The 23638-nt window shown below is 43.3% G+C and overlaps 2 protein-coding genes across 5 annotated transcripts in view; one reads left to right on the forward strand and one right to left on the reverse strand.

The window, feature by feature from the left end:
• LOC134455055 (nuclear factor 1 X-type) overlaps positions 1-2720 on the forward strand; it is a 157848-nt gene extending 155128 nt beyond the window's left edge. For all 3 annotated transcript variants that reach the window (XM_063206114.1, XM_063206120.1, XM_063206127.1), the window contains one exon: positions 1-2720. This exon is cut by the window's left edge and continues 2176 nt beyond it. The gene's annotated coding sequence lies outside the window, so the exon portion shown is untranslated.
• Positions 2721-3546: 826 nt separating this feature from the next.
• Positions 3547-23546, reverse strand: rad23aa (RAD23 homolog A, nucleotide excision repair protein a). 2 transcript variants are annotated; one of them, XM_063206145.1, is made up of 10 exons: positions 23449-23546; positions 22855-22979; positions 20485-20646; positions 18164-18387; positions 17903-17955; positions 17500-17627; positions 15829-15907; positions 14252-14382; positions 11532-11696; positions 3547-6483 (listed from the first exon to the last, which is right to left on the reverse strand). In XM_063206145.1, the coding sequence occupies exons 2-10, from the start codon at positions 22918-22920 to the stop codon at positions 6370-6372; spliced, it is 1122 nt and encodes a 373-aa protein (XP_063062215.1). In that variant the 5' UTR covers positions 22921-22979; positions 23449-23546; the 3' UTR covers positions 3547-6369. The 2 variants fall into 2 exon arrangements, with proteins under 2 accessions (XP_063062215.1, XP_063062208.1); XM_063206138.1 differs by lacking the exon at positions 23449-23546 and having other exon boundaries at positions 22855-23346.
• Positions 23547-23638: the final 92 nt, after the last annotated feature.

The following is a 23638-nucleotide window of genomic DNA, read 5'->3' on the forward strand; positions in this document are numbered from 1 at the left end:
TGGGTAGGAAGCTGGTCACCAGGGTTGCCAGATGTGAGTGATGATTTCCAGCCCAAAATAAAAGGCATAAAAGTCTCTCTAGAGGTACTAAATACCGCCCAATTTTGAGATCTATTGATTTCTATGTACAGAAATGCTCAGAAAAGCCCGCTCAACATCTTTTTGTACCCACAGACGGTCATCTTAAGCAGCCCAATCGGGCGGGAAACTGACCCGATCTGGCAACACTGCTGGTCACTTTATGGGAGGAACTGCCTGATGCTTACTCTTTTGTATTATATTGGAAAAATCTTACATTTCCCTTTTTTGTTTGCTGTCTTTTTTTCTCTCTTTTTGTTCATTATTTTGAATCAACTGCAATCAGTCCTTCACCTCCAGGACTCTAAACTAAAAGGGGTGTGGGTTTTATCCCGTTCTTTGTACATTTCAGGAGAAAAAGAAAGAAAAAAGACAAAAAACGTAACGTAACGAAACGAAACAGGAAAAAAAAATGTTATTTGTTTGTTGACTTATTTTTGTCCACTTTATTTTGAGAGTCTCATCTCTCGATCTCGCGGTCATTTGGCATTGCACTCATTTCTATTTTTGAAGGCATGTTGTGTTTGTATTAGCTGATTTTTGTATGTGTACATGTGTGAAGGCTTGAGAACCCTATGCAGCACTAAGGGGTGGGATGGGGGGTGGGGCAGGGCTGGGTTGGGCTTTTGGGTTTGAGGGCACGGTTGAAGGCAGAGTTGTATAAAGTAGAAGTAGAGGGACTATAACAAATGTAATTACAACACCAGTAGTATGACAGTACATAGCTGCAAGTATGTAATATCTTACTAGTGGTGTTGTACCTCCATCCATAACAGTATTTCTACTTCTACTTTATACAGCTCTGTGGTGTGTTTCTCGAAAGTGTTGTTAGCCAGTTAGCAACTTGGGTAGTTGCCAATGGGAAATTTCATTGCAAACAACAAAGTAGCTAACATAGCAGCCACAGTACGGTTTCGAGAAATGCAACTCTGTTTGGGTGGCGCGCATATGGATGAGGACAGGGTTGCCAGATGTGGGTGATGATTTCCAGCCTATAAAAAATGCTCAAAACCTACCTGAAGGCACTAAATGCTGCCCAATGGCCAGAAATCTTCTGAAAAACCTGCCCAACACCCTTTTTTGTTTTTACCTGCCGACGGTCATCCTAAGCAGCTCAGTTGGGCGGGAAACCATCCAACCTGGCAACACTGGAGGGGACAGAGCAGAATGAGTGGTACAGGGTAATGGTGGGTTAGTGATGGGGCTGGGTAGGGTGACAGTAGGGGAAAAGAGGAGTGAAACCATGGGAAAAGGGTCGGGTGGGATAGGGGATGGGGATGGAGGAGGAGGTGTGTTGGGCGGTTTATGCCAGGCAGATGTTGGCAAGAGTGCTGGGAGGGTGTTTGAAAGGTGTTAGTAGAAATCGTCAGTATAAAGACTATAAAAACATAGATGAGCGATGACATTGAGCCTTGCGTCACAAGGCCGGTGTGTCGGATTACAATGGGGTCACGTTAACTGGGGATGACCTGACAAAACATGTGTTCACATCAGGTAGTGGAAACACGGGGTGCTCCTTAAATTCAATCTTACACTAACGAAAATGGGACACTGAACTACGGTTGAAAAAAAAAAAAAGAGCACGCCATCGCACTAAATGAGCAAGAATTTCAAGCATACTCTGAATTTACAATTGGTTTCAAAGAGGGCCAATACTCGTGAGCACTCCGAGGTGTTGTGTGACGTGATCATCTCCAATTAAACTGGCCACCATTTCACGCAATCTGACTCACCGGAACTACGTAGAATGACTTGTGTTAAAAATACCGGCTATGTATGAACGGGCCCTGAGTTCAATCTGCCTTATGAGCTGTTTACACATAGCCTCCTACCTGGGTAACGCAAAAAAACAAAGACCGTTCCCTTCGTTTTTCGTTTCTTTTTTTCCACTGAAAACGATTATTTACAAAAACTCCAAACAGCAAAAGTGAACATTTTCAATAACTTTGGTTTCACATTTAAAAGACATGTGAATGGCTTTCTCCTTCTTGCCATACTGCCACCGTCAGGCGTAGCATCTTCATGACACCTCTCTCTTGACAACATATGTATGCGGATATACACCCATGCCATGTGTGTGAACAAAGATATTTTGGAAAACGAAGGGAGGAAAATGTGATTCGTCCAAATACCCAGCTATGTGTAAATAGCAGAGGTGTCAAAAGTAAAAGTAAATTCATGGTGTAAGTAGGCCTACAACATAGCTATTACACCAGCTAATCCTAATTGTACCTAATGAGGTAGACTGTGTTGTTACTGAAAAACACTAAAAGCCTAACAAGAACCCACCACAGGAACCCAAAGCAGAGGTAACTGATCGTTAGGCAAGTACACTGGTCCACTGGTTACTCAGATAAGTTACCTGTGTTGGAAGGAAACTGTTTCTTTTTTTTACTTCTACTTTTGACATATCTGGTAAACAGCGAGTAAAGCTCTACCCGTAAAAAAAGTGAATGCATGCTTCCCCATCTACCACCACGCCCACACATCAAGTTTGTTCCTTCCACATGATGTTTTTTGCTGTTTTTAAATCACATTGTTTTGCTGTTTTTATGCTCTCTCGCTCTCTTCTCTGCCCCTCCTTTGACAATAAAACATATTACCGTACATCTCAATCAATCATGAGAACTCGGATATTTGAAGACTTTTTTCACAGGAACGTTATTATTGTTACAGGTATTATTATTACTGTTATTATTAATAATAATATATTACTATTATGTAAAAAGCAACACAAACACACACACACTGAAGGACAGATCAGTTACATGTGTTATATTCATGATTCTAGTAGTTTAGGGCTCTATTCATTTTCAATTTATTGCAAAATAATTGTCCCTTCCACCAATTCATTAAATACTGGAAGTAATTCAGTAGGCTACCAGTAGGCATACCCAAACTGTAACTGCAATCCAGCAGCTCTGTAGTGCAACTCATTAAAAATACTGAAATCAAATATGATAATGTACATGCTCAAATCCAATATAGTAACAACAGGGGCCTACTACAAAGCTGGTTCAGGATAAGTTAAGAGGTAGGCCTTAATCATCTAATAGAAAAGCCGGGAGTCCTCATTTTCCTAAGAAAAGCTCTTGCATTAGATGATTTACCTCTTAACTTATCCTTAAATTATCCTGAACCAGCTTTATAGTATAGGCCCGCCAGTGAGATGGCATGTCAGATTTTTTTAATAGCCCATTTGATCATTAAAATGTAATATGGGACTGCTGTTGATGTCTGTTACTCCTTGTGTTCACACCACCACTAGGCTAGCGATTATAATAAATGGAATTATAATAAAATAAAACGTACAATATCAGTAATGATTCAAATAATAATAAAAGGTCTAATAATAATAATAATAATAATAATAATGTAGGAACACTTGCAATATACTTTAAAGAATGTTATCAATACCAGCACAACCCCATCCCTCCTAAATAATCAACAAACATCAGTCAGAGAGAATACAGTTTTTTTCCGCTTTTAATGCAAGCATCAAAATACAATTGAAAAAAAAGAAAGAAAAACAAAAAAAGCTAAATTGTGCAGAGACATATATGTTTTTATACATATATTATTTAAAATAGTTCTGTACAGCTCCAGGTGAAGCAGACCCCGTTCAAAACGAATCTCATTCCAAAAAGAATAAACATAAAAAAAAACCCTAGTGGGAGCTCCAGTTTGTGATGCGCTCAATTTCAAATGGACCCTTTGCTGCCATCTTTGGGCCGATGAAGGCACAGCACCTATCCAAATGTATCAGGTGAAGTACAGCATGAACCAGCAGAGATACATTGTGGAAAAAAACTGTTCATATTGATTTTAATGGTTAAACTGTATACAGTGTTTCAATACAGTGATTCAAGTGTTAATTTTGATGCAACGGAAGTCTGTATGTGCAGACTTTTGCTGTCATCTAGCCATTGTGCAGAGAATATAAGCTTTCCCTTCTAGATTGAAGTACACGTTTCCATTTTGTTTCTCCTGACTGCCAGACAGTGCTTTCAGCATTGAACGTCATCGCGTGGGGAACATGCTCAGTGCTGAAAGCATCACCTGCCAGTCATTCGAAACTCGTAGAGCCGTGGTAATATAGGTTGGTAACAACCATTGCGTGAGAACCAGGGTAATTATAGGCCTACAGTACGTAACCACAGTTTTTTCCACACTACATTTCTGCTGGATCACATGCCAGCCCATGCTGCTGGACACCTATCCACTCATACTGGACTGGACTGGACCTAGATGCTGGTAATGTTTTAGGATGAACCCTGGAAACCGCCCACCTGCCCGCTTGCCTGGGCCCAATGACAGCACCTGGACACTGGTCCTAAAGCTGGTTCTGCTCAGTGTGCTGTGTATGTGTGTGTGTGTGTCAGCCCATACACTTGGCCAGACGAGGGGCTGGGCTGCTTGGGTAACAGATGCCAAAAACAACAACACAGCATGGATAGACAAGAAAGCTCCCCCATGTTCAACACTGGGTGTGGACTGGACTGCTCTGGCTCCGCACGGGATGTTGTCTGGAGAGTATTCCAAGAACCCGGATCAGTAGTAAACCAGGTTAAGTTAAGCTTGAGGTAGCTGGAAATCATCTGACAGAAGAGTCTGGAGTCCTCATTTTCTGAACTACATGACACCCGTGGTGTATCTATACATCAGGATGACCCTTTCCTGTAGGTTCAGTTAGCCAGGTTTATCACTTAACCATGTTCTTGGCATACCCCCCAGGTCCCTGCTCTGTTGTGCTGTGCTGGGGAGGTGGGGTACAGGCCAGGGAGACGGAAAGCATGGGCCTGAAGAAGAGGATGTGGACTCTTAATAAAGTGTGCCATCTACGTGATGGGGCTTTCAAAATGAACAACTTTTTGAAAAAAAGAAAAAAAAAGTATAGTTACAAACTGGCCAATAATATTCATTCAGTCTTAATGATGAGCATGCCTACACCCACCCATCTGTACACTAGAGCGCCATACAAAGGCAAATGCAGTATCTAGGCCTACATATTTTGTTTGTTTGTCTGTTTTGAGTTACTTTAGACTGAAAATGGTCTTCATTACACCTCCTTTATCTTGTGACAAAGCCATATGGTCCAAATGTGTCCCGTTTTAGAGGTACTGCTATGTCAAATTTGTCAAAATTCCAACCAAAATTCCTCCAATCAAGGGCTTGAAGGGTTTCTCAGTTTCTATGTTGGCACAGTTACTGCACTTTGCCTTTGTAGGGCAGTACAGTCTCCTTAGACATCTTCAAATGCTGCCCCAGACAAGCACCCACCCCTCTGTGGAACGGATGCCAACTGCAGTAGCAGGGTGCGTCGGCAGAACATTAGTAGCCTAAACCTCCCTCCCGAAGACTTATACAATATCGGTAGCGCTGAGCTATCGGTCTGGTCCTTTAGCTCAGTGGTATTGGGTTGGTAGGGGCTCTTCAACCCTAAACATCACTGAGACACTAACGTTTCCTTCCATTTTTTTTTAGATTAATTTATTTATTTAATGGGCAAAAAAAAAAACAAGTAAAGAGCATTTCTGATATTTTCTTCTGCATTTCCTTCTACATATACTGTACTTCAAATCATGTCTTAAAAATGCTGTTTAAATACATCCCCTCCAGTAGATGCGCCTCTTTTTCTTTACCTCTGTAACTCTCAGTCACACGCACGCACGCGCACACACACACACACTGCCCAAAAAGCAGTGCTTACATTCACGCATTCTCTCACACACACACACACTCCAGAGCTATGAGTTCCAATGAAATGGTTCAGGAATGACTTTTCATGCCTTATCTCGCACACACACACACACTTATTCACTAACGGCCGATGATTTGAGAGAGAGAGAGAGAGAGAGAGAGAGAGAGAGAGAGAGAGAGAGAGAGAGAGAGAGAGAGAGAGAGAGAGAGAGAGAGAGAGAGAGAGAGAGAGAGAGAGAGTGTGTGACAGAGACAGTGTGGCTGCGTGTTTTCCAAACATGTGCTTGACTTCATATGCAAGTGTGTGTGTGTGTGTGTGTGTGTGTCTGTGTCTGTGTTTGTTCAGTCTGAAGTGTTATCATGCATGACTGTTTCTGTTGTTTTTTGTGTTTGTTTGTTTGTTTTGTTTCTGGGGAAATGAAAGGACCATACAGACAAACAGACTCACTCGCGCAGACCGCCAGTCCCCATATTAATATCATCATCCATTAAACTCTTTAAATCATGCATACACTGTAACGCACTCTCATTCACTACCTGCCACACAAACGCACAGACACACGCGCACACACACACACACACACGGAGGTTTCAGTCATCGTCAAAGTTCTGGTTGAGGAGGAAGTTGGCTGCCAAGTTCTCGTTCTTCTCACAGGCGAAATAAGCCTGGACCACCAGGGACTCTGGAAAACCCAGCGCCTTTAACTGGAGAGAGAGAGAGAGCGCAAAAGAGAGAGAGAGAGAGAGAGAGAGAGAGAGAGAGAGAGAGAGAGAGAGAGAGAGAGAGAGAGTTATACAGTATACTGGTGTAGCGAAATAAGCCTAAACCATCAGGGACTCTGGGAAAATCCAGCGCTTTTTAAATCGGTAGTGTACCACTTCTGGAAATAATTGGCCTGAGTTTAGGGAGTCAATCAAGGAGGGAGAAGGGGTGGAAAGATGATGAGGACTACTGCAAGATAAATGGATGCTGATGGTTTGAGGGTTTGTAATTTGAGTCATTGAGCACAACTGGCACGATTGGCTATGGGTTACATAATACATATTAGGGCTGGGCGGTTTTGGAAAAAAATAGCATCACGGTTTTCTTGATGAAAATTGAGATCACACGGATGTTTCTGCACGGTTTTTTTGATATGCGACGATTTTCCCCCCAAATCTTAATCTTTCTGAGGAAAAGATCTCAAATTAAAAATGTTAAAATGAGATAAAATCATGAATTTAAATTGAATCTCCATTTATATTTACTAATCATTTTTTTTCATTCACATAATATTTTCTACTTTAATTTTATATTTATATTTCCCCTATCCAACAAAGCCTCTAATTAGAGAAAATGCAGCATTTCATAAAATAACCTAAAATCTTGACCAGGGTGCCATAGATTTTTCAAGGAAGAAGGGTTAAATGATTATAAGCAGCTGTTTTGGGCTTTTTTCCAAGACAGCCCAAAACAGCTTATTTTGTTCTACACCTGGCAACACTAATTGCTTATTTGTCGTTCTACACCTGGAAACACATCCGGCGTGTTGCGCTGCCGCTGGACTAGCGAGTAAACAACAGTGGGACAGAAACGAAACAAACGGATTTACTTGACATTGTGTGCATATTGTCTTTGAATTAAAGTCCAAATCCAACGTAGAAGGTATTTTGTCCGGTAGTTTGTGTCATATTGCGATGTGTTTCGCTCATATTTTGCCCCCAAATCATTTCAAACAAATATAGCAATGTAGCAATGTATCTTGTCTGCCCATTGCATTTGAAAGCTATGCTACTTTAGCTTATAAGCAGTCTTAACAGCAGTGCGGGGCACACAGTTGGGATGGTAATACAGTTAAGAATCAGATAACTGTTGTAGCCTGTTAACATAGCACCACATAGAATTGCCTTTTATTTAACTTTAACTTTGTGAGATCAAAGGTAGGCTAAATGAATTTAAATGTTTGTCATGATTCATCCATGTCATGTGTGTTCATCATGTTTCACTAGCCTCTAGTGCGTAACCAATTATTTTATTAGTTCAATCAACATCTTACATTGTGGTGACACGTAGAACAGCAACAACAGTGGAGTTGAAATGAAGTGTCAGAGACTTATGAATTAAAAGAATCTTTGGAAGTGTGACACGGAGTATGAAGCTCACGCACATAACATACCGTAATTCCTTCAATAGTAGCCGGGGTTACTATTACATTTTTTTTTTTTTTGACCAGGCTTTTAATAGGGGTAGGCTACTATTTGAGGGGGCTTCTATTTTTTATATATTTATTTTAATATATTTTTATTTAACGATTGTCATTTTGTGGGAAAAAACTAAGCTCTTTATTTTATACCTTACATTTATTAATTGTTCATTCATATTTCGAGTCTTGTACGACATGTGAACGTCTATGGGCACGCAAGATGGGCACGTCTAACATCTGTGATGTACCTCAGGAATTTTAATCGTCATGAGAGTGCCACAAGATGTAAACTTAAAAAAGCATGCACATCCACGTGCCTGGACAGTGATGAATAGCGTAATGAAACATAAAACAAGGAATTCAAAAAATCAGTCTTAAACGCTGTCCTGTTCTGTGTAAGTAACATCAGCGCAGCGCGACATGAGGGAACTTCATTCACGGCCGTGAAGGCTATATATCTTTGGCGCAAAGCTATTTCAATCCAAGCTGCTAGAGCTTCTGTTCTTTGGACAGGCAAGCCCCATAGTCTCCTGTGATTATTTAATTTCAAATAGATACGCATCTTTTGGGGCTCACGAATGGCAGAGCAGTTTAATGCAACAGCAGTTTGATGCAACTCTGTTTGATGGTGTGCGCAAAAATGCCCATTCTCCTTCACCGGGCAATGTGGATGCATGTCTCCCACTGCCCGGCAACTTCTAAAGACAATGTCTCGTGATAGTGGTGAGAAATGCAATGCCATCTCATAATCATATCATATTATGCGATGTAATCTCAAAGCGTGCATGCGATTTCATCTTGGCCAGTCAGAGATGGCACCAGTTTGCTTTTTAAAATGTCTGCACCCTGTGCGCCGGGAAGGCTGTTTTTTAAAACTAATAAAGAAACCTGCTTCATCATTGGTGGTTATGCAGTGACTTTACTGTTTGCCCAAGAGCAAGCACCTGTTCGGCGTGATCTAGCGCAGTTGCAACAGTTGCAACCTCGCGCATGCAACTCCATTAAAACGTGGACTTCGGTCGGTATGAGGTCTATTCTGAGCAATATGAACCAATCGAGTCCGCGTTGCTATTAAGCAAAATAATTAACTTATGTCTACTTTACTAAGATAAGATGTAGCCTATTTTGTGTAATATTTGGAGACATCACCTTGCCCTTTCTGCAAAGCGCTTTCGGGAAGCACGTCTCTCTCTCTCTCTCTCTCTCTCTCTCTCTCCTCCTTTTTTCTCTCTGTCCTCTCTATTCACACCTCTCCACATCCTCATCTCTCTTTCCTCCTCTCGCCTTTCCGCTTCCTCTCTCCTGTCTTGCGTTCTCCTCCTCTTCTTCTCTCCCCGTTCCTCTCATCCCTTATCTCTCTCATCGATCCACTTTCCTCTCTCTCCTCTCTCTCCCTTTCTCTAACCTCCTCCTCCTTCTCTCCTCTCTCCCTTTCTCTCTCCTCTCTCTCTCGTCTCTTCCGTCGTCTTTCTTTTTTCTCTCTTTTCGCTTTCTCTCTCCATCTTTCTCTCTCCTGTCCCCTCCCTCTGACCCATCTCCCTCTCCTCTCTCCCACCTTCTCTCCGTCACTCTCTCTCCTCCTTTCTCTCTCGCTCTTACTCTCACGGCACTCTCTTCTCTCACGCCTCGACCTCTTCTCTCTATCTCCCTCTCCTCACCATTCCTCCTCCTCTTTCTCTCATCTCACTCTCTCCGCTCTCTCTCTTTCTCTCCCTCGTTCACTCCGCTTCTCTCTCCGACCTTCGTCCCCCTCTCTCTTTCCTCTCCTCTTTCTCTTTCTGCTCTCTCTTCTCATCACCATCTCCCCTCTCATCTCTCCTCCACCTCTCGACCTTTCTCTTTCTCTCCCTCCCTCCTCTCTCATCTTCTTTCTCTTTCCTCTCATCATCCACCTCTCGTCCTCTCTCTAATTTACTCTCTCTCTCATCTCTCGCCTCTCTCCCTCCTCCGCTCTCTCCCTCTCTACTCTCTCTCTCTCCCTCCTCTTCCCAACTAGGCAAACTTTGCAAGCATCTCTTTAAGTTTCGAATTGTGCCGCTTGGATAGGATCCACTTTAAACTGTTTCCCAAATCCTTAGGCTCACTCTCCACCTATTACACGCCTACTCGCCCTCTCTACGTTCCCTCTCTTCTCTCTCCCTCTCTTTTCTCCCCCCTTTCTCTCTCTCATACAACACAAGGCAAACTTGCAAGCACCCTAACAGGCGTCATTGGATAGGATACATTTAGTACTGTTACTAACGAAGGCTATTAATGCTAGGCACGCCTACACACGTCCGAAATGTTTTTTGAACTTTAACACGTTGTGCAAAAATGCGGTCATTTTAAAAACGCACTGGTTACTAAACGAGGCTGGCTACTAAACGGGGCCGGTGTCTATTTTTCCGATTTTTCACAACACCCGGTTACAAAATGAGGCCGGCTACTATTAGGAGCCGGTTACAAATCGAGGAAATACGGTAGTAGGCTATAAACAACAACAACAAAACCGTCTCTCATCAAAAAGAGAACCTTGTGTAGTGTAAACAGAGATCACGGTTTTTTAACCGTACACCGCCCAGCTCTAATACATATATACACCAAATGATAGACATTTGTAAGCTAAATAAAAGGCCACAGGCAATCGCAAACCACACCTCCACTACAAGAAGTTGAATAGGTGGCCCCCAGACTCTTGGCCCATTCCAAACTAGTAGGAGATTGTACTTATCCAACCTGAATATTTCGGCTCTCGTTCCTGACAGTTGAAGTGGGAGTTCTACAACCATGGCAACCGCTGCGGTTTAGCTGACTTTAGCAAGGTGTTGTGATAATAGCCAAAGAGCCATATTAGCGATTAGGGCTGGGTAAAATAATCGATTCAATCGATAATTGATCAATATCATTTAAAATTCACATAATCGATTAACAGGGCACAAAATCGATTTTTTGCTTCTTTTTCTTTTTGTTCTTTTTGTTTAATTTAGGTCTATGGAAAATACCCAGTAGGTATTAGTCAATTAGGCCTAGGCCTACTTATTACAAATTAGCAATCTGTTAACACTGTCAAGCCACAGCCCTTTGACATTTATATATAAAAATAGGCAACAGCATCTTTTGGGGGAAATCCTGGCACCAAGAAGGGCATGGATTGAATCGATTCGGAATTAATCGAATCGCATCGTGATTAATCGATTCAAAGCCCTAAGAATCGAAATCGAATCGATACAGGAACATGGCTGCGATACCCAGCCCTATTAGCGATTACTCTGTCATATGTTACATTTATGTTGACACAATAACACAAAGAATAAGTTGAGATAAAGTGGCTATGTTTGGAACAGCTGCTCAAAAGAGAAATGGAGTTTCACTATTTATTGACATTTTAAATAACGGCTCCATGTGCGCCGCCATTATCATCCGACTTCAATTTGTTGATGGGGGAGTAGTGCGCGCCATCTCCCTCTCATTTGTGATATAGTCTGGCTAGTTCAGATACGTTCGTTACGTTACAAAATACATAAGATAAAATGGGCCCAGACAGGGACCACATCCTCCAGAGTGTGAGTGTGTGTCTACATCTCTCCTCACCCTCTCGATGGCCTCCTTCTCCTGGGCGGTGACCTGGATGTAGTTGCTGGATGCGAGGTCGTCCTCGGAGGGGTCGGCGGTGTCCGGACCCCCCTCTCCTCCCTCCACGTCACCTCCTGGCTCGTTCAGCATCTGGATGAACTGCTCCTGGTGCTGACTGATTTGCTGGAGAAACACACACACACACACACACACACACACACACACACACACACACACACACACACACACACACACACACACACACACACACACACACACACACACACAAATATAATATTAATGTAATGGACAGTCAGACACAAGCACAGACATACAAACAAAATATTAAAATAGTAGATGGACAGACAGGCACGCACGTAAACACTTAAGTTAATTGTTGATTACATGAGTCTTTCTCTACTGTAACTGCTTTCACAGGGAGAACACTCAGTCCTAAAAGAAGGGCCAAGCAATTCACAAAATTTTGCTCAATATCTTGCTTCATTGGGAGCCTCTTCATATGGAAACGCAGGTGCCACCTTTATCCTTAGGCCACACCAATTTAATTTGTTGGTTCTCGGATTTGCCACTTGTATTTTGTATCAAAATGAAAAAAAAAAAAAAAAAACAGTTTCAATACCCCAAAAAAATGAAATCGCTTAAAAAAAACCGAAGACTGCATGTTTTCATGAACGGAGAGGTGTCTCTTTAGTAGTTGGAGGTCATGTGACATAGAGAACCAATAAAATCACTCCTTTCAACATGCCGATTACGACTAGCGAATCAGGAAACGCGTTACATTCAAATGGTTTTACAGACAAATATGCAATGGCAAGTTGAAGCCCCTGTGGGTTAGCAGTAGCAGCGGTGAAACACAGTATGGCTCTTAGTGGAATTAGTGGAGTGGGATAGCAGTTTTAAAAAAGTAATACAACAACTATGGTCCCGCTTGGAGGAAGCAACCCCCCGGGTTACCGGTAGCTTAATTTCTCCCCCTTCCTCGTTCACAGGCAGCCCGACGTTTCAGAATAGAATGTTCGACTTCGCTTAACTATCCGAGTTCACATGTGCCAGCGAGTTTTGTGTTCTCAACCAGGCGAGTTTTGCAACGGACGAGAGAGTTACTATCACGGTAGAAACAGCGAAATGACTTGAGGATATTTTAAACACGAGAGAGTCACAATCACGGGGGGAAACTAAATGGCCACACAAAAACGCATTGCCACACAAAAACGCAGACGCAGCGCACTAGTGCTGTCGTGTCTGTTCGTAGCGCTTGCTAAGATACCACACTCATTATGCAGAGGGAGAGCGCTCAAAAACGGGGAAATAGACAAAACCCAATTCACCTCAGATTCCACTGTAAACATAGGCTAGGCTATTTGTGCCTAATGATTTTAAAAATTACGAAATTTTAGCAGGGTTTGTTAAAAAAAAATCCATCCATCCATCCATCCATCTATCTTCATATTGTAACTCTGTACTTATGCCGTGTGCGTAGCCTTATTGCAGAAAAGGCTGGTATGTTGATCTTACTAGTCAAACACATACTGCCTAAAAGGCTACTAATTTGGTCTTTTCTACCAGCCAAACTGCTTGTAGTCAAGATGTGTTAGTTAGGTAGCCTACTGTCATGTCTTTTATAAAGAGCACATTTGGAAGACTAGTCTATATAGCACATGAAATGCTCCAGGTCTTTTAAAATATAGCAACAATAATATTATAATAATAATAATAATAATAATAATAATTATTATTATTATTTTTATTGTTGTTGTTGCTATTATTATTGCTATTGTTATTATTTTAATTATTATTTTTTTAAAGCTGAGTGCGTGTGTGTATGGGGTGGTGAAAACATTTGGGTGCACATACATTTTGTGCTGGTGCACCTAAAAAAATGTTTAGGCGCACCAGTGCAACCAACGCAAAAGTTAGTCTGGAGCCCTGAAGTGCCAAGAAAAAGTCAAGAATCTGAATCAGATTGGACTGTTTGTTTTGTTAAAATTTAATTACTGTAACTTTTTCTGTTACTAGTAGTATTTTGTGCACATTCTGTACTCAAAGAAGAGTGAGATTACATTATTTTTGGTCTTTTATTTTATTGATTTTGGGACTTGTGCTTGTTGGTCACTGTTGTAAGTGGTCTAACATTCTAAAGTTGTACTTTTATAGCTTGTAATTCCATTGATATGGTCACAATGCTGTATTTGCTGTCTTGTTCAATGAAGACTGCGGTTTCAGACTGTTTTGAATCATCTCAGTTTATTCAAACCAGATTAATATAATAATTGCCCTATGAGCTAATTTTGTGCCTGGTCTATTTGGCTGCCTTAATTCCCTTCTACACTGTCCTTCTCCATGTCCAGGTGTTTGCCTGTCTTGCACCTTCCTTTGGAGGTCCATGTGAGGCTGATATACAGGTGGTATAACATAACAGTCCCCTTATTACATCCGTGGCATTACCACACGACTATTTTTTTTTTTTTTTTTTTTCGCCCTCTCGCTTCAACTTTTTCCTGAAAAAATCCGAGAACCAACAAATTAAATTGGTGTGGCCTTAGGACATTATGAACAGAAGATTCTAGTGCTGTATTGGACTCTAAACCAAATTTGGATTGTGCCATGATAATTGTATATCTGTCAATCCAAATAAAGAAGTAAAATGTGTGTATGTGTGTGTGTGTGTGTGTGTGTGTGTGTGTGTGTGTGTGTGTGTGTGTGTGTGTGTGTGTTACCTGTAGCAGAGCTGGGTTCTCTTGTCCTAGTTGTTGTAAGAGGGCCGGCAGTAGAGAGGGGTTCTGCTGTAGAACCTGCCTCATGCTCTGGAACTGGGCCTGGGAACGCAGGAACTCCAGAGGGTTCTCACCTTAACACACACACACACACACACACGAGAGAAAGGTGTCAATTCAAGTACCTGAATTCACATATTATCCGGAGAGACAGAGAGACAGAGAGAGAGAGAGAGAGAGAGAGAGAGAGAGAGAGAGAGAGAGAGAGAGAGAGAGAGAGAGAGAGAGAGAGAGAGAGAGAGAGAGAGAGAGAGAGACCAGTGTCCAGGCTGACAGAGGGTGTCCATTCCCTCACTTAATCTCAAGTCTTAACGTTAGGTGACTGGAAAGTTGGTTTGCAACGCAAACTGAGAAATACTTTGTCTGCGAACTGTGATGACTATGTGAATGTCAGCAGCTTTATCACACATGGTCACATATAGAGAAGTTAAGAACCCAGTATGAACGCGGGTGGTACACAGGTAAGCACTTCAGTTCCGAATGTAACTGGTGTGGGAACCGGAGCCGGTGTCCTGTCTATATGAGCGACCCGTCGAGATGTGATTCTCTTCGCTACTGAGCATGCGAAACGGGAAATAGCGTGGATCATCCAGCTGCAGATCATTGGAAAATCTGCGAAATAGCGTAGCCTCGAACATTTGCTACTTTGTTGCCTAACCGGAATCGCTCACACACTCAGCCTCGAACATTGTAACATCGATCAGAAAAGACGATTTATGTAGAGGAGGCGTTCTCATTGCAAAATGGAAAAAATCGCCACCTCTGATTGAGCGGTCAAAATGCTCCCTCCACCCTTTTCACTCAAGAATTTGAATCGACTGCATTGTAAAATCCCTGAACATGGGAAATGCACTGGTGGGGATGTTTTGAAAATATGATTCCGGTCATTAAAAGACAGACATCTGCGAAAACAAAGCCACAATACGCTATCTGCTATTTGGGAATCTCTAAACCGCGCTTGTTTATCCCCATAGCACATCATTTCATGTGGCAATTTGCCTTGCGAGCCCACGTCGCATTGAAACCAAACCAACAGCAAATGACTGCATTAAACAACCCGTAGCCAGGCCCTGATCCCAAACACTTTCTCCAGTCCCGTATATGCGCAAACTCAGCTCAGTCTCTTTCATATGGCACGTTCCTTAACTTGCTCAAACGAGAGGCTCACGATTTTTTTTTTAGTGATCAGCAGCCGCACGTTCTTATTAAACTCCACACGAACGATTGCACACCCCTGTCCGTGAAATAAATAAAGTAATGGTTAGGCCTATTAAAACAGTCCTACGTGGACCATGGCCGATTGAAACGTCTTCCACGGAAAATAAAGGTCGCTCATTTAGATGAGGCAGCACAAATCGATAGAACACCACTATCGAGTAAGGCTACCGGTCGCTCATCTCGACGAGGCAACATATCTCGACAGAACACCGGCACAACTCTGGTTGGCATGAAAACAGTATGAGAGAGGGGGAGAGTGTGTGTGTGTGTGTGTGTGTGTGTGTGTGTACGTGTGTACCCACCTTCTGATGCGCGTGTGTCTGATGAGAGGTTCCCAGAGGGAGGGTTGGTCTCTTGCACTGGAACTGCTGTGGGGATTCCCTGCAGACACACGCACGCGCGCACACACACACACACAAGAATATTACATGACAGTATGCTGTTGAGAGTCCCTGCTGATAGGAAAATAAAAACAAACAAACAAACAAACTAAGAGGGGGTGGTTTGATTTGTGGGATATTATTGAGGCCACTTGCCCATTTCTCCCCTTTGCACAAAGCGTAAGTTATAACCTTACTTCCACCAAAATTGTAATGACGTAATGTAGTAATGAAGTAATGTAATGTAATCTGTTGCATAAAGGGATACACCAGCCCCGGGTCAAATTGAGCGTCTCCTCGCAGTCCCGAGACTTCAATAATTGGGTGGAAACGTTTTCCAGACGACCCAGCCGTAGTCCGAATCAATCAGCACCGTAGCCATAGCTTAGTTAGTTTGGCGTAGTGGCTGCAGTCTTGCATCGCCATCTGGAGATTTCGGCCAAAGTGAATGAATGTACTCGATATGTTTCCCCCCCTGACTTTCCGTGTCCTGCACATTCACATCGAGTGCAAATGACGGCGCAAATCAACACGGCGGGCTTGACTTGGTCATTTAGGTTTGCGGACGATATTCGGGTGCGGAAGAACACAGCTGAAGCACAGACTGACCAGACAAGTTAGCCACGCTGATTTCTTGAGGACAGTGGAGGGTGAGGGAATGTCTTGGCCTGACAAGCCAGATCATTCATTTTGAATTAGTTTTTTAATTCACGAATGGTCTGATTACGCTTCTCTGGGGAGGGTTTTCAGTCGATCGCCAGACGGGCAATGTTACCAGCCAATAAGTGAATGCACTTGGGAGCATAATAACATACGTCATCATGAACGTCAACTGTCAGCAATTGGTCAGAGCTAATTTTTAACCAGAGCTGAGCACACACCTCCTGAGCACGGTCAAGGGCATCGAGGATCCAGACCAAAAATGAATTACGAAGCTATTAATGCGGTCTGGTAAAACCAGGCTAGGAATGTCTGTGATTCAACGGTGTTTAATCTGCACAAGAAAACAGTCCTTAAATGACAAAGTCAGTCCTCTGTGTTGGTCATTTGCACTCCATGTGAATATACAGAACACGGAAGGTAATTGGAAATAAATTCAGATTATTTTTTTTCTCTTTGGCACAAAACTTTCCATGGAAGCTTTACAAGACAGCAGAAAGAGAGACACTGAGAACTGAGAAACACTTGTGTAAGTGTGTGTGTGTGTGTGTGTGTTCTTACGTAGATGAGGTACTCCACAGCTCTGTCTGGGTTGTGTGTGTGTGTGTGTGTGTGTGTGTGTGTGTGTGTGTGTGTGTGTGTGTGTGTGTGTGTGTGTGTGTGTGTGTGTGTGTGTGTGTGTGTGTGTGTGTGTGTGTCGTTACGGAGATGAGGTACTCCACAGCTCTGTCTGGGTTGTGTGTGTGTGTGTGTGTGTGTGTGTGTGTGTGTGTGTGTGTGTGTGTGTGTGTGTGTGTGTGTGTGTGTGTGTGTGTGTGTGTGTCCTTACAGAGATGAGGTACTCCACAGCTCTGTCTGGGTTGTTGTTTATGTGTGTGTGTGTGTGTGTGTGTGTGTGTGTGTGTGTGTGTGTGTGTGTGTGTGTGTCCTTACGGAGATGAGGTACTCCACAGCTCTGTCTGGGTTGTTGAAGCTGGCCCTCAGGGCAGCCTCCACTCGGTCTCTCTCGTAACCCATGGAAACCATCTCAGTCACCATCGCTTCATACTCTGCACCCGTCACTAGTAACACACACACAAAATAGTGAATACACTCCCTCTCGTAGGTCATACAGTTTACACCATCTCATAAAATTCTACTGGAAAAAGACGCTAATACACTTGCACATGCACACACACTTAAATATGGACCACACAGAAACACACAAACACACACGCGCGCACAACATAGTACCCCATGCACACACACACACGCACACGCGCGCACACACACACACACACACACACACACACACACACACACACACACACACACACACACAGGATGTTGTACTGACCCAGTGCTGATGAAGCCATGCCTCCCAGTCCTTCTGTGGGGGGAGCAGCGCCACTGCAGACAACAGAGGAGAGATACGGTATTAGATACATCATCATGAAAAGCTCATGAAATGATCATGCTCTGATTGAGATAAAAGGCTTATTGCCAACATAGTGAGATACGGTATTAAGACCATCATCATACTACTGACGTGTGTGTGTGTGTGTGTGTGCAGTCCTACTCCTGCTGTGCTGGTGCGTGCGTGCGTGTAGAGTCTTACTCCTGCTGTGTGGATGCTGCTGCTGCTGCTGCTGGTGGTGCTGGTGCCGGTGTGGTGGAGGTGGAGGTGTGCTTGTCCTCATCGGGGGGGATGGGGATGGCTGCATGGGCGGGCCTTGGTGGAGGGGGCGGGCTCGACACGGCTGCAGCCCCTGAGGAGGCGGAGCTGGACTCTTCACCCCGGGGGGGTTCAGGAGGGGCCGAGGGGGCCGGGGGAGGCTTCGCCTGCGACGGAGGGGGGTTGATGGAGAAAAAGAGAGAGGGGGCAGAGAGAGAGGTGGGGTGGAGGGAGACAGAGAGGGAGGGGGTGGAGATGGCGAGAGAGAAAATAGTGAGACCTGACTGCAACCTGAAGCGCTTCCAACTGCTATGTGAAGCCTCTGCACGATGATGATATACAATGATTTTTTATCTTTACAGGAAAATTGTATTACAGTTCATTCTTTTTTCATAGATGTTGAAAGGAAACAACCCTAGGAAGCTGCACTCGGCTGCTGAAAGCGGGGAACCCAAAAAGACAAAGAATCAAAGACAAAAAGAAAAGACAAGAGGAATACTAATACAGTGGAATCCGCTTATAGTGGTCACGTTTGTCCGAGCCAATTTGAACACTGTAACCGATTGATTACTAAAACCGAATTTGTATTATTTCACCCCTTTTTTTGTCTCTACCTGTCTGGCAAAAATGAGCGCTGAGAAAGACGAGGCTTACATGCATTTCAAAGCATAGACCACGCACGGGTCGTCATCTCTTATGATGTCAAATAAGTTTGTAAAGTTCCCATTCCACAAACGTTTTCTGGCGAGTTTCTGCACAGTGTGATTCAGGTTATGCATGCAAAACGCCGCAAGACTGCGCACTTAAAATTGCCACGCCGATAAATAACACACTTTTGCATAGCCTGCTGTACAGTAGTAGCCTACAACGTGTTTTTTTTTTTGGACACCGTTTAAAAAAAGCCACGCAAAGAACTGGTTGGAATTGGGAAAGTCGCGCTGGGCTTGCTGACATAGGAGAGATGAGAAGGGCGAGGGGGAGTGGGAGGGACTCGTGGGGAGACGCAGCCTGTACAGCTGTTGCAGTTTAAACACAAGGTAGCCTGAGGAATGCCAAGCTTTGCCAAAACATCTCGTTGGCTCGTTTTTGGTAAATTTTCATACGTTTCGAAGAGCCTATGTTTTTCATTCCCAGAATAAGAGAGACATGATTCACATGCTTGCTGCCCGGTGTTAACTCGTTAGGCTACATTGGCTAGCGAGACAGAAGCATGTGTACACAGCCTCATCACCAGAGAGTTTCTATGTAAACAGGTTGTGTCCCCACTCAGTCGAGCCATGCCTGCAGTTCACTGGGGTGCTGTCGGGAGAGCGCAGCCCATTCACTGTATGGAGTTTGCACTCCTCGGTTGGCGCCCCTAGAGTAGGCTACAGTAGGCTACCACCCGGAAAAGTGGCGAGTTGAGTCTCGCGCAATACCCTTACAACCTATCTGGCATATACAGAAGCAGACGTCGGGAAAGGAATCGCGGGAGTAAAATTGAAATGGCTACACTGAGTTTTTCAATACTTTTTGCACATGTTTACATTCATAAAATGACAAAAATGAACATTATAAGCGGATTTTTGATCACTGTAAACGAATTATTTAAACAGCATTTGTATAGAAATGATTCTGTCCCAAGCTTTTTGATCTATATAAGCGGTTGATTACTATATCCGTGACCACTATAAGCGGATTCCACTGTACTGAAAATAGAGGAAAAGAAAAGTAAAAAAAAAAAAAGAAGGGGAAAGAGAAAAAGTGCACAAAAACTTCACAAAGTGAATAGAGGACCTCTAGTCTACATACAGCATGTACACTACAGTATGCTCAGCTGCATAAATGTGCATACTAAGAACTTATTTTCCTGAGAGAGAACTGCGCTCCTCCAGCACAAGCCAAGTGCTCGCTCCAAACGTTCCCAGTCAAGAACGTTCTCTGTCATTGCTCCTCAGTGGTGGAACGGTCTCCCAGAGGGAGCAAGACCAGGCACATCTCTTTCAGCCTCCAAGAAGCAAGTACAGACTCTCCTCTTTCGTGACTATCTACTACACTAATGCTTGAGCTGCCCTAGTTTCAGGTCAGACTCTTGACATGATGTCTATGTGTGTGCACTCAATCTACTTTGCATCTGCACTTGTTGCTCTGTATATTTCCTGTGCACTTTGTATCGGCTAGTGATGTTGGCTATGATTATGTGTGATTATTCCTTTAGTTAAAAAGTGTTGCCTAAATGCAATGTAATGTGAAATGTAATGTAATGTAATTGTGTGTGTGTATACCTTAGAGACCATGACGACCACAAAGTTCTTCTCGTCGATGTTGTATTCCTTGATGGGCGTGTCATCCTGCAGGATCTTGCCAGCGTAGATGAGCTTGAGTCCAGCCTCAGGGAAACTCTCCTTCCCCTTCACCGACTCTATACGCTCCTTCAGGACTTTCACCTGCGCACACACACGCGTACACACACACACACTCATCATCATCATCTTCATCGTCATTATCATCATCATATCTCCACCGATCTACCGATGAGCTTGAGTCCTGACTTAAACCAGACTTAAACCGTGCACTTGCGCGTGCGCGCGCACACACACACAATCATCATCAAATCAGCGTAGATCATAAATTAGCTTCCGAACTGCCTCTGCGAAGCTCTCCTTTCCCTTCACTGTCTCAATACCCTCCTTCCAGACTTTAACCTGCACACACACACACACACACATCATCATCATATCTCCACCACCTACACATCTATCGATGAGCTTGAGTCCTGCCTCTGGGAAGCATGATGTACCCTTCTTAAACCTGCACACACATACGCGCGCACACACACACACACACACACACACACACACACACACACACACACACACACACACACACACACACACACACACACACACACACAATCATCATAAAAACATCAATGTCTGTAATATATTAGCTTAATGCTTGCCTCTGGGAAGATCTCCTTTCCCTCAACTACCTCAGCGTGCTCCTTTATGACTTTAACCTGCAGAAACATGTCACCACCGTCACCATCTATGATGAGGCGGGAACCGCTTTCTGTTATATGGTCCTTTAGAACTTAAACCTGTGCCCAAAGACACACACAAATCACTATACAACGTTCTAGCTCTTTTTAACCCTTTTACAGGCTCAACATACTCCTTGAGGACTTAAACACCTAATCATCATCACCATCATCATCATCAAATCTATCTGATTGTAACAGATGCCAGCTAGCAGAGTTTGTCGCAGAACATTGAAACCTCCCTTCCGAAGCCTCATACAGAATTGTGCTAAGCTATCGGTCTGGACCTTTAACTCAGCAGTATCATGCTGTGCCTCCAATGCCCGAACTGGATCTATAAGAGTGGCTAACTAGCGCAGGATGATCTCAGTTAGCTTGAGACCTGCCTCTGGGAACTTCTCTTTTCTCATAATCATCATCATGCAATCTTCATCATCATCATCATCATCATCATCATATCAAACTCTTCAAAACCATCGTCATCACCTCCATCGTCTAATCTGCATATTCTCCATCCATCTACAGATTGGCTTCAAACAGCCTTCAGAGGTCATTCACTGAGCAATGTGTCAGACACAGACTCAGACACAGACACACACCATCCATCACAACTTTGTCTCTGCACTTCACCTAACCATGACACAGGGGCAGGGGTGCAGCCAAAATATGCAGCATAATGTAGTGTGTGCACACACTTCATCATTCATGAATATTGCAAACACAGATATCTGTGCCTGGTGGTGAGCTCGACATTTGTGAGATTTTCTCACCATTATGCTTCACTTTACTTAGTGTGTTTGGCTAAATTCAAACGGTTATTAACTAAAGTGAACTGTCTTGTTGTAGAAACACCAAACGTGGACATGGCCACATTGTTCGTCACGGCCCTCGATAGAGGGGAGCAGATCTCTAGCTACACACACTGCTGACAATTTGCTTGTCACGGTCATTTCAAAGCAGACACTCCGTACGCGGCGTCACTGTGGACATGGAGTCACGTCATATCATCATTCACACATGCTGTGCTACTGTTCATTCATACATGCTGTGCTAATTTGCCCTCACGTTAGGTTATTGCTTTGTAAACCACAAAGAATACCTAGGCCATACAAAACACACTTCACCCCATTCAAACCCCGGTGAGCCATCGCAAAGCCAAGTTACACATCAGCATTTTCCGACGGGCGCTGATTCACACTGCATTGCATCTCGCTACGTTGTAGCATAGCATGTCCAAGATAGCAAGTTAGCTAACATTTTAGACATGCTGGATACATTGGAAACCAACCACTGCTCTTTTGACTACATATACAATACTACTCGCCCGACACGATATTATTTGCAATTAAAACTGTCAGCACATTAATAGTGCCAAACAGACAGACCATCTGTTAGCTGTCTGGCTAGGGTGTCTGAAAACATGAGTGAAGCTAGCTGACTAGCAGATGAATTGACACATTTGTGTGGCTAGTAGCTAGCAGCAGCAGACAGTCCTGCAACTGCAGACGAACTGTTAAATTAAACAAGAGTCATTGTGAATATCATATAATAATATGCGACACCATCAAACATATCGGCAAGTTCCCTTGATGTTACACTATAATTATATTCTCACCGTTAGGTCTTCATTGATGTCGATTTGGAAAGTTTGCTGCTGGAGCGTCTTAAGTGTAATCTGCATCTCTCTGCCCGGTGATGATGGCAACGTTTTTGCCAGTGCCGCAACTGTTTGGATCCGAGCTGTCAACGACAAAAACGTATAGATAACCACCGAGGTTTGCGGATAACGCCCACCGATGGGTTAATAACACGATTGTAAACGCTTAACGACGAAGTTTTTTTGGCTCGTGGGAAAACATTGGCCCAATCTACTTCTTCTTCTGTTATCTTTTGAACAATAACAGACAGCCGCTCTTTGCTGCCACCCACAGGCTGAGTCGCATTTACTACTTCAACTTGGCATTTTATAAACTATCTATATAAATGCCGAAAGAGATACGATACACAACAACAAAAAGAAGTAATGTAATATGATTCTTGAGTGTTTTTGATGTAAGCGTGCTGACCAAACAACATTAATAATGTGCGAAGCACTATTCAAATTAGCTTGCACTCCATTTCCCAGAGTGCAATTCCGAATTATTCGACTTCCGGTCCAACAGTTTGTAAACACAGCGAAAGGAGAGATGGAGTCGTCAAGGGGTCTTACCTAAAAATATTAGACAGCTGTTGAGAGACTACGTCGTGCTCAATACACGTCAGATACAATCTACGAATGCTTCACTTCGTTGCTTGCAGTGGTAACCCGCTGACATAATCGAAAAAACGAAAGTTATTGGATAAATGCAAATTAGCTTATAAGCTAATGCAACATCGGAAACACAGCCCCCCAGTTAGTT

The sequence above is a fragment of the Engraulis encrasicolus genome, chromosome 1 (assembly GCF_034702125.1).
Source record: "Engraulis encrasicolus isolate BLACKSEA-1 chromosome 1, IST_EnEncr_1.0, whole genome shotgun sequence".
Lineage (NCBI taxonomy): Eukaryota > Metazoa > Chordata > Actinopteri > Clupeiformes > Engraulidae > Engraulis > Engraulis encrasicolus.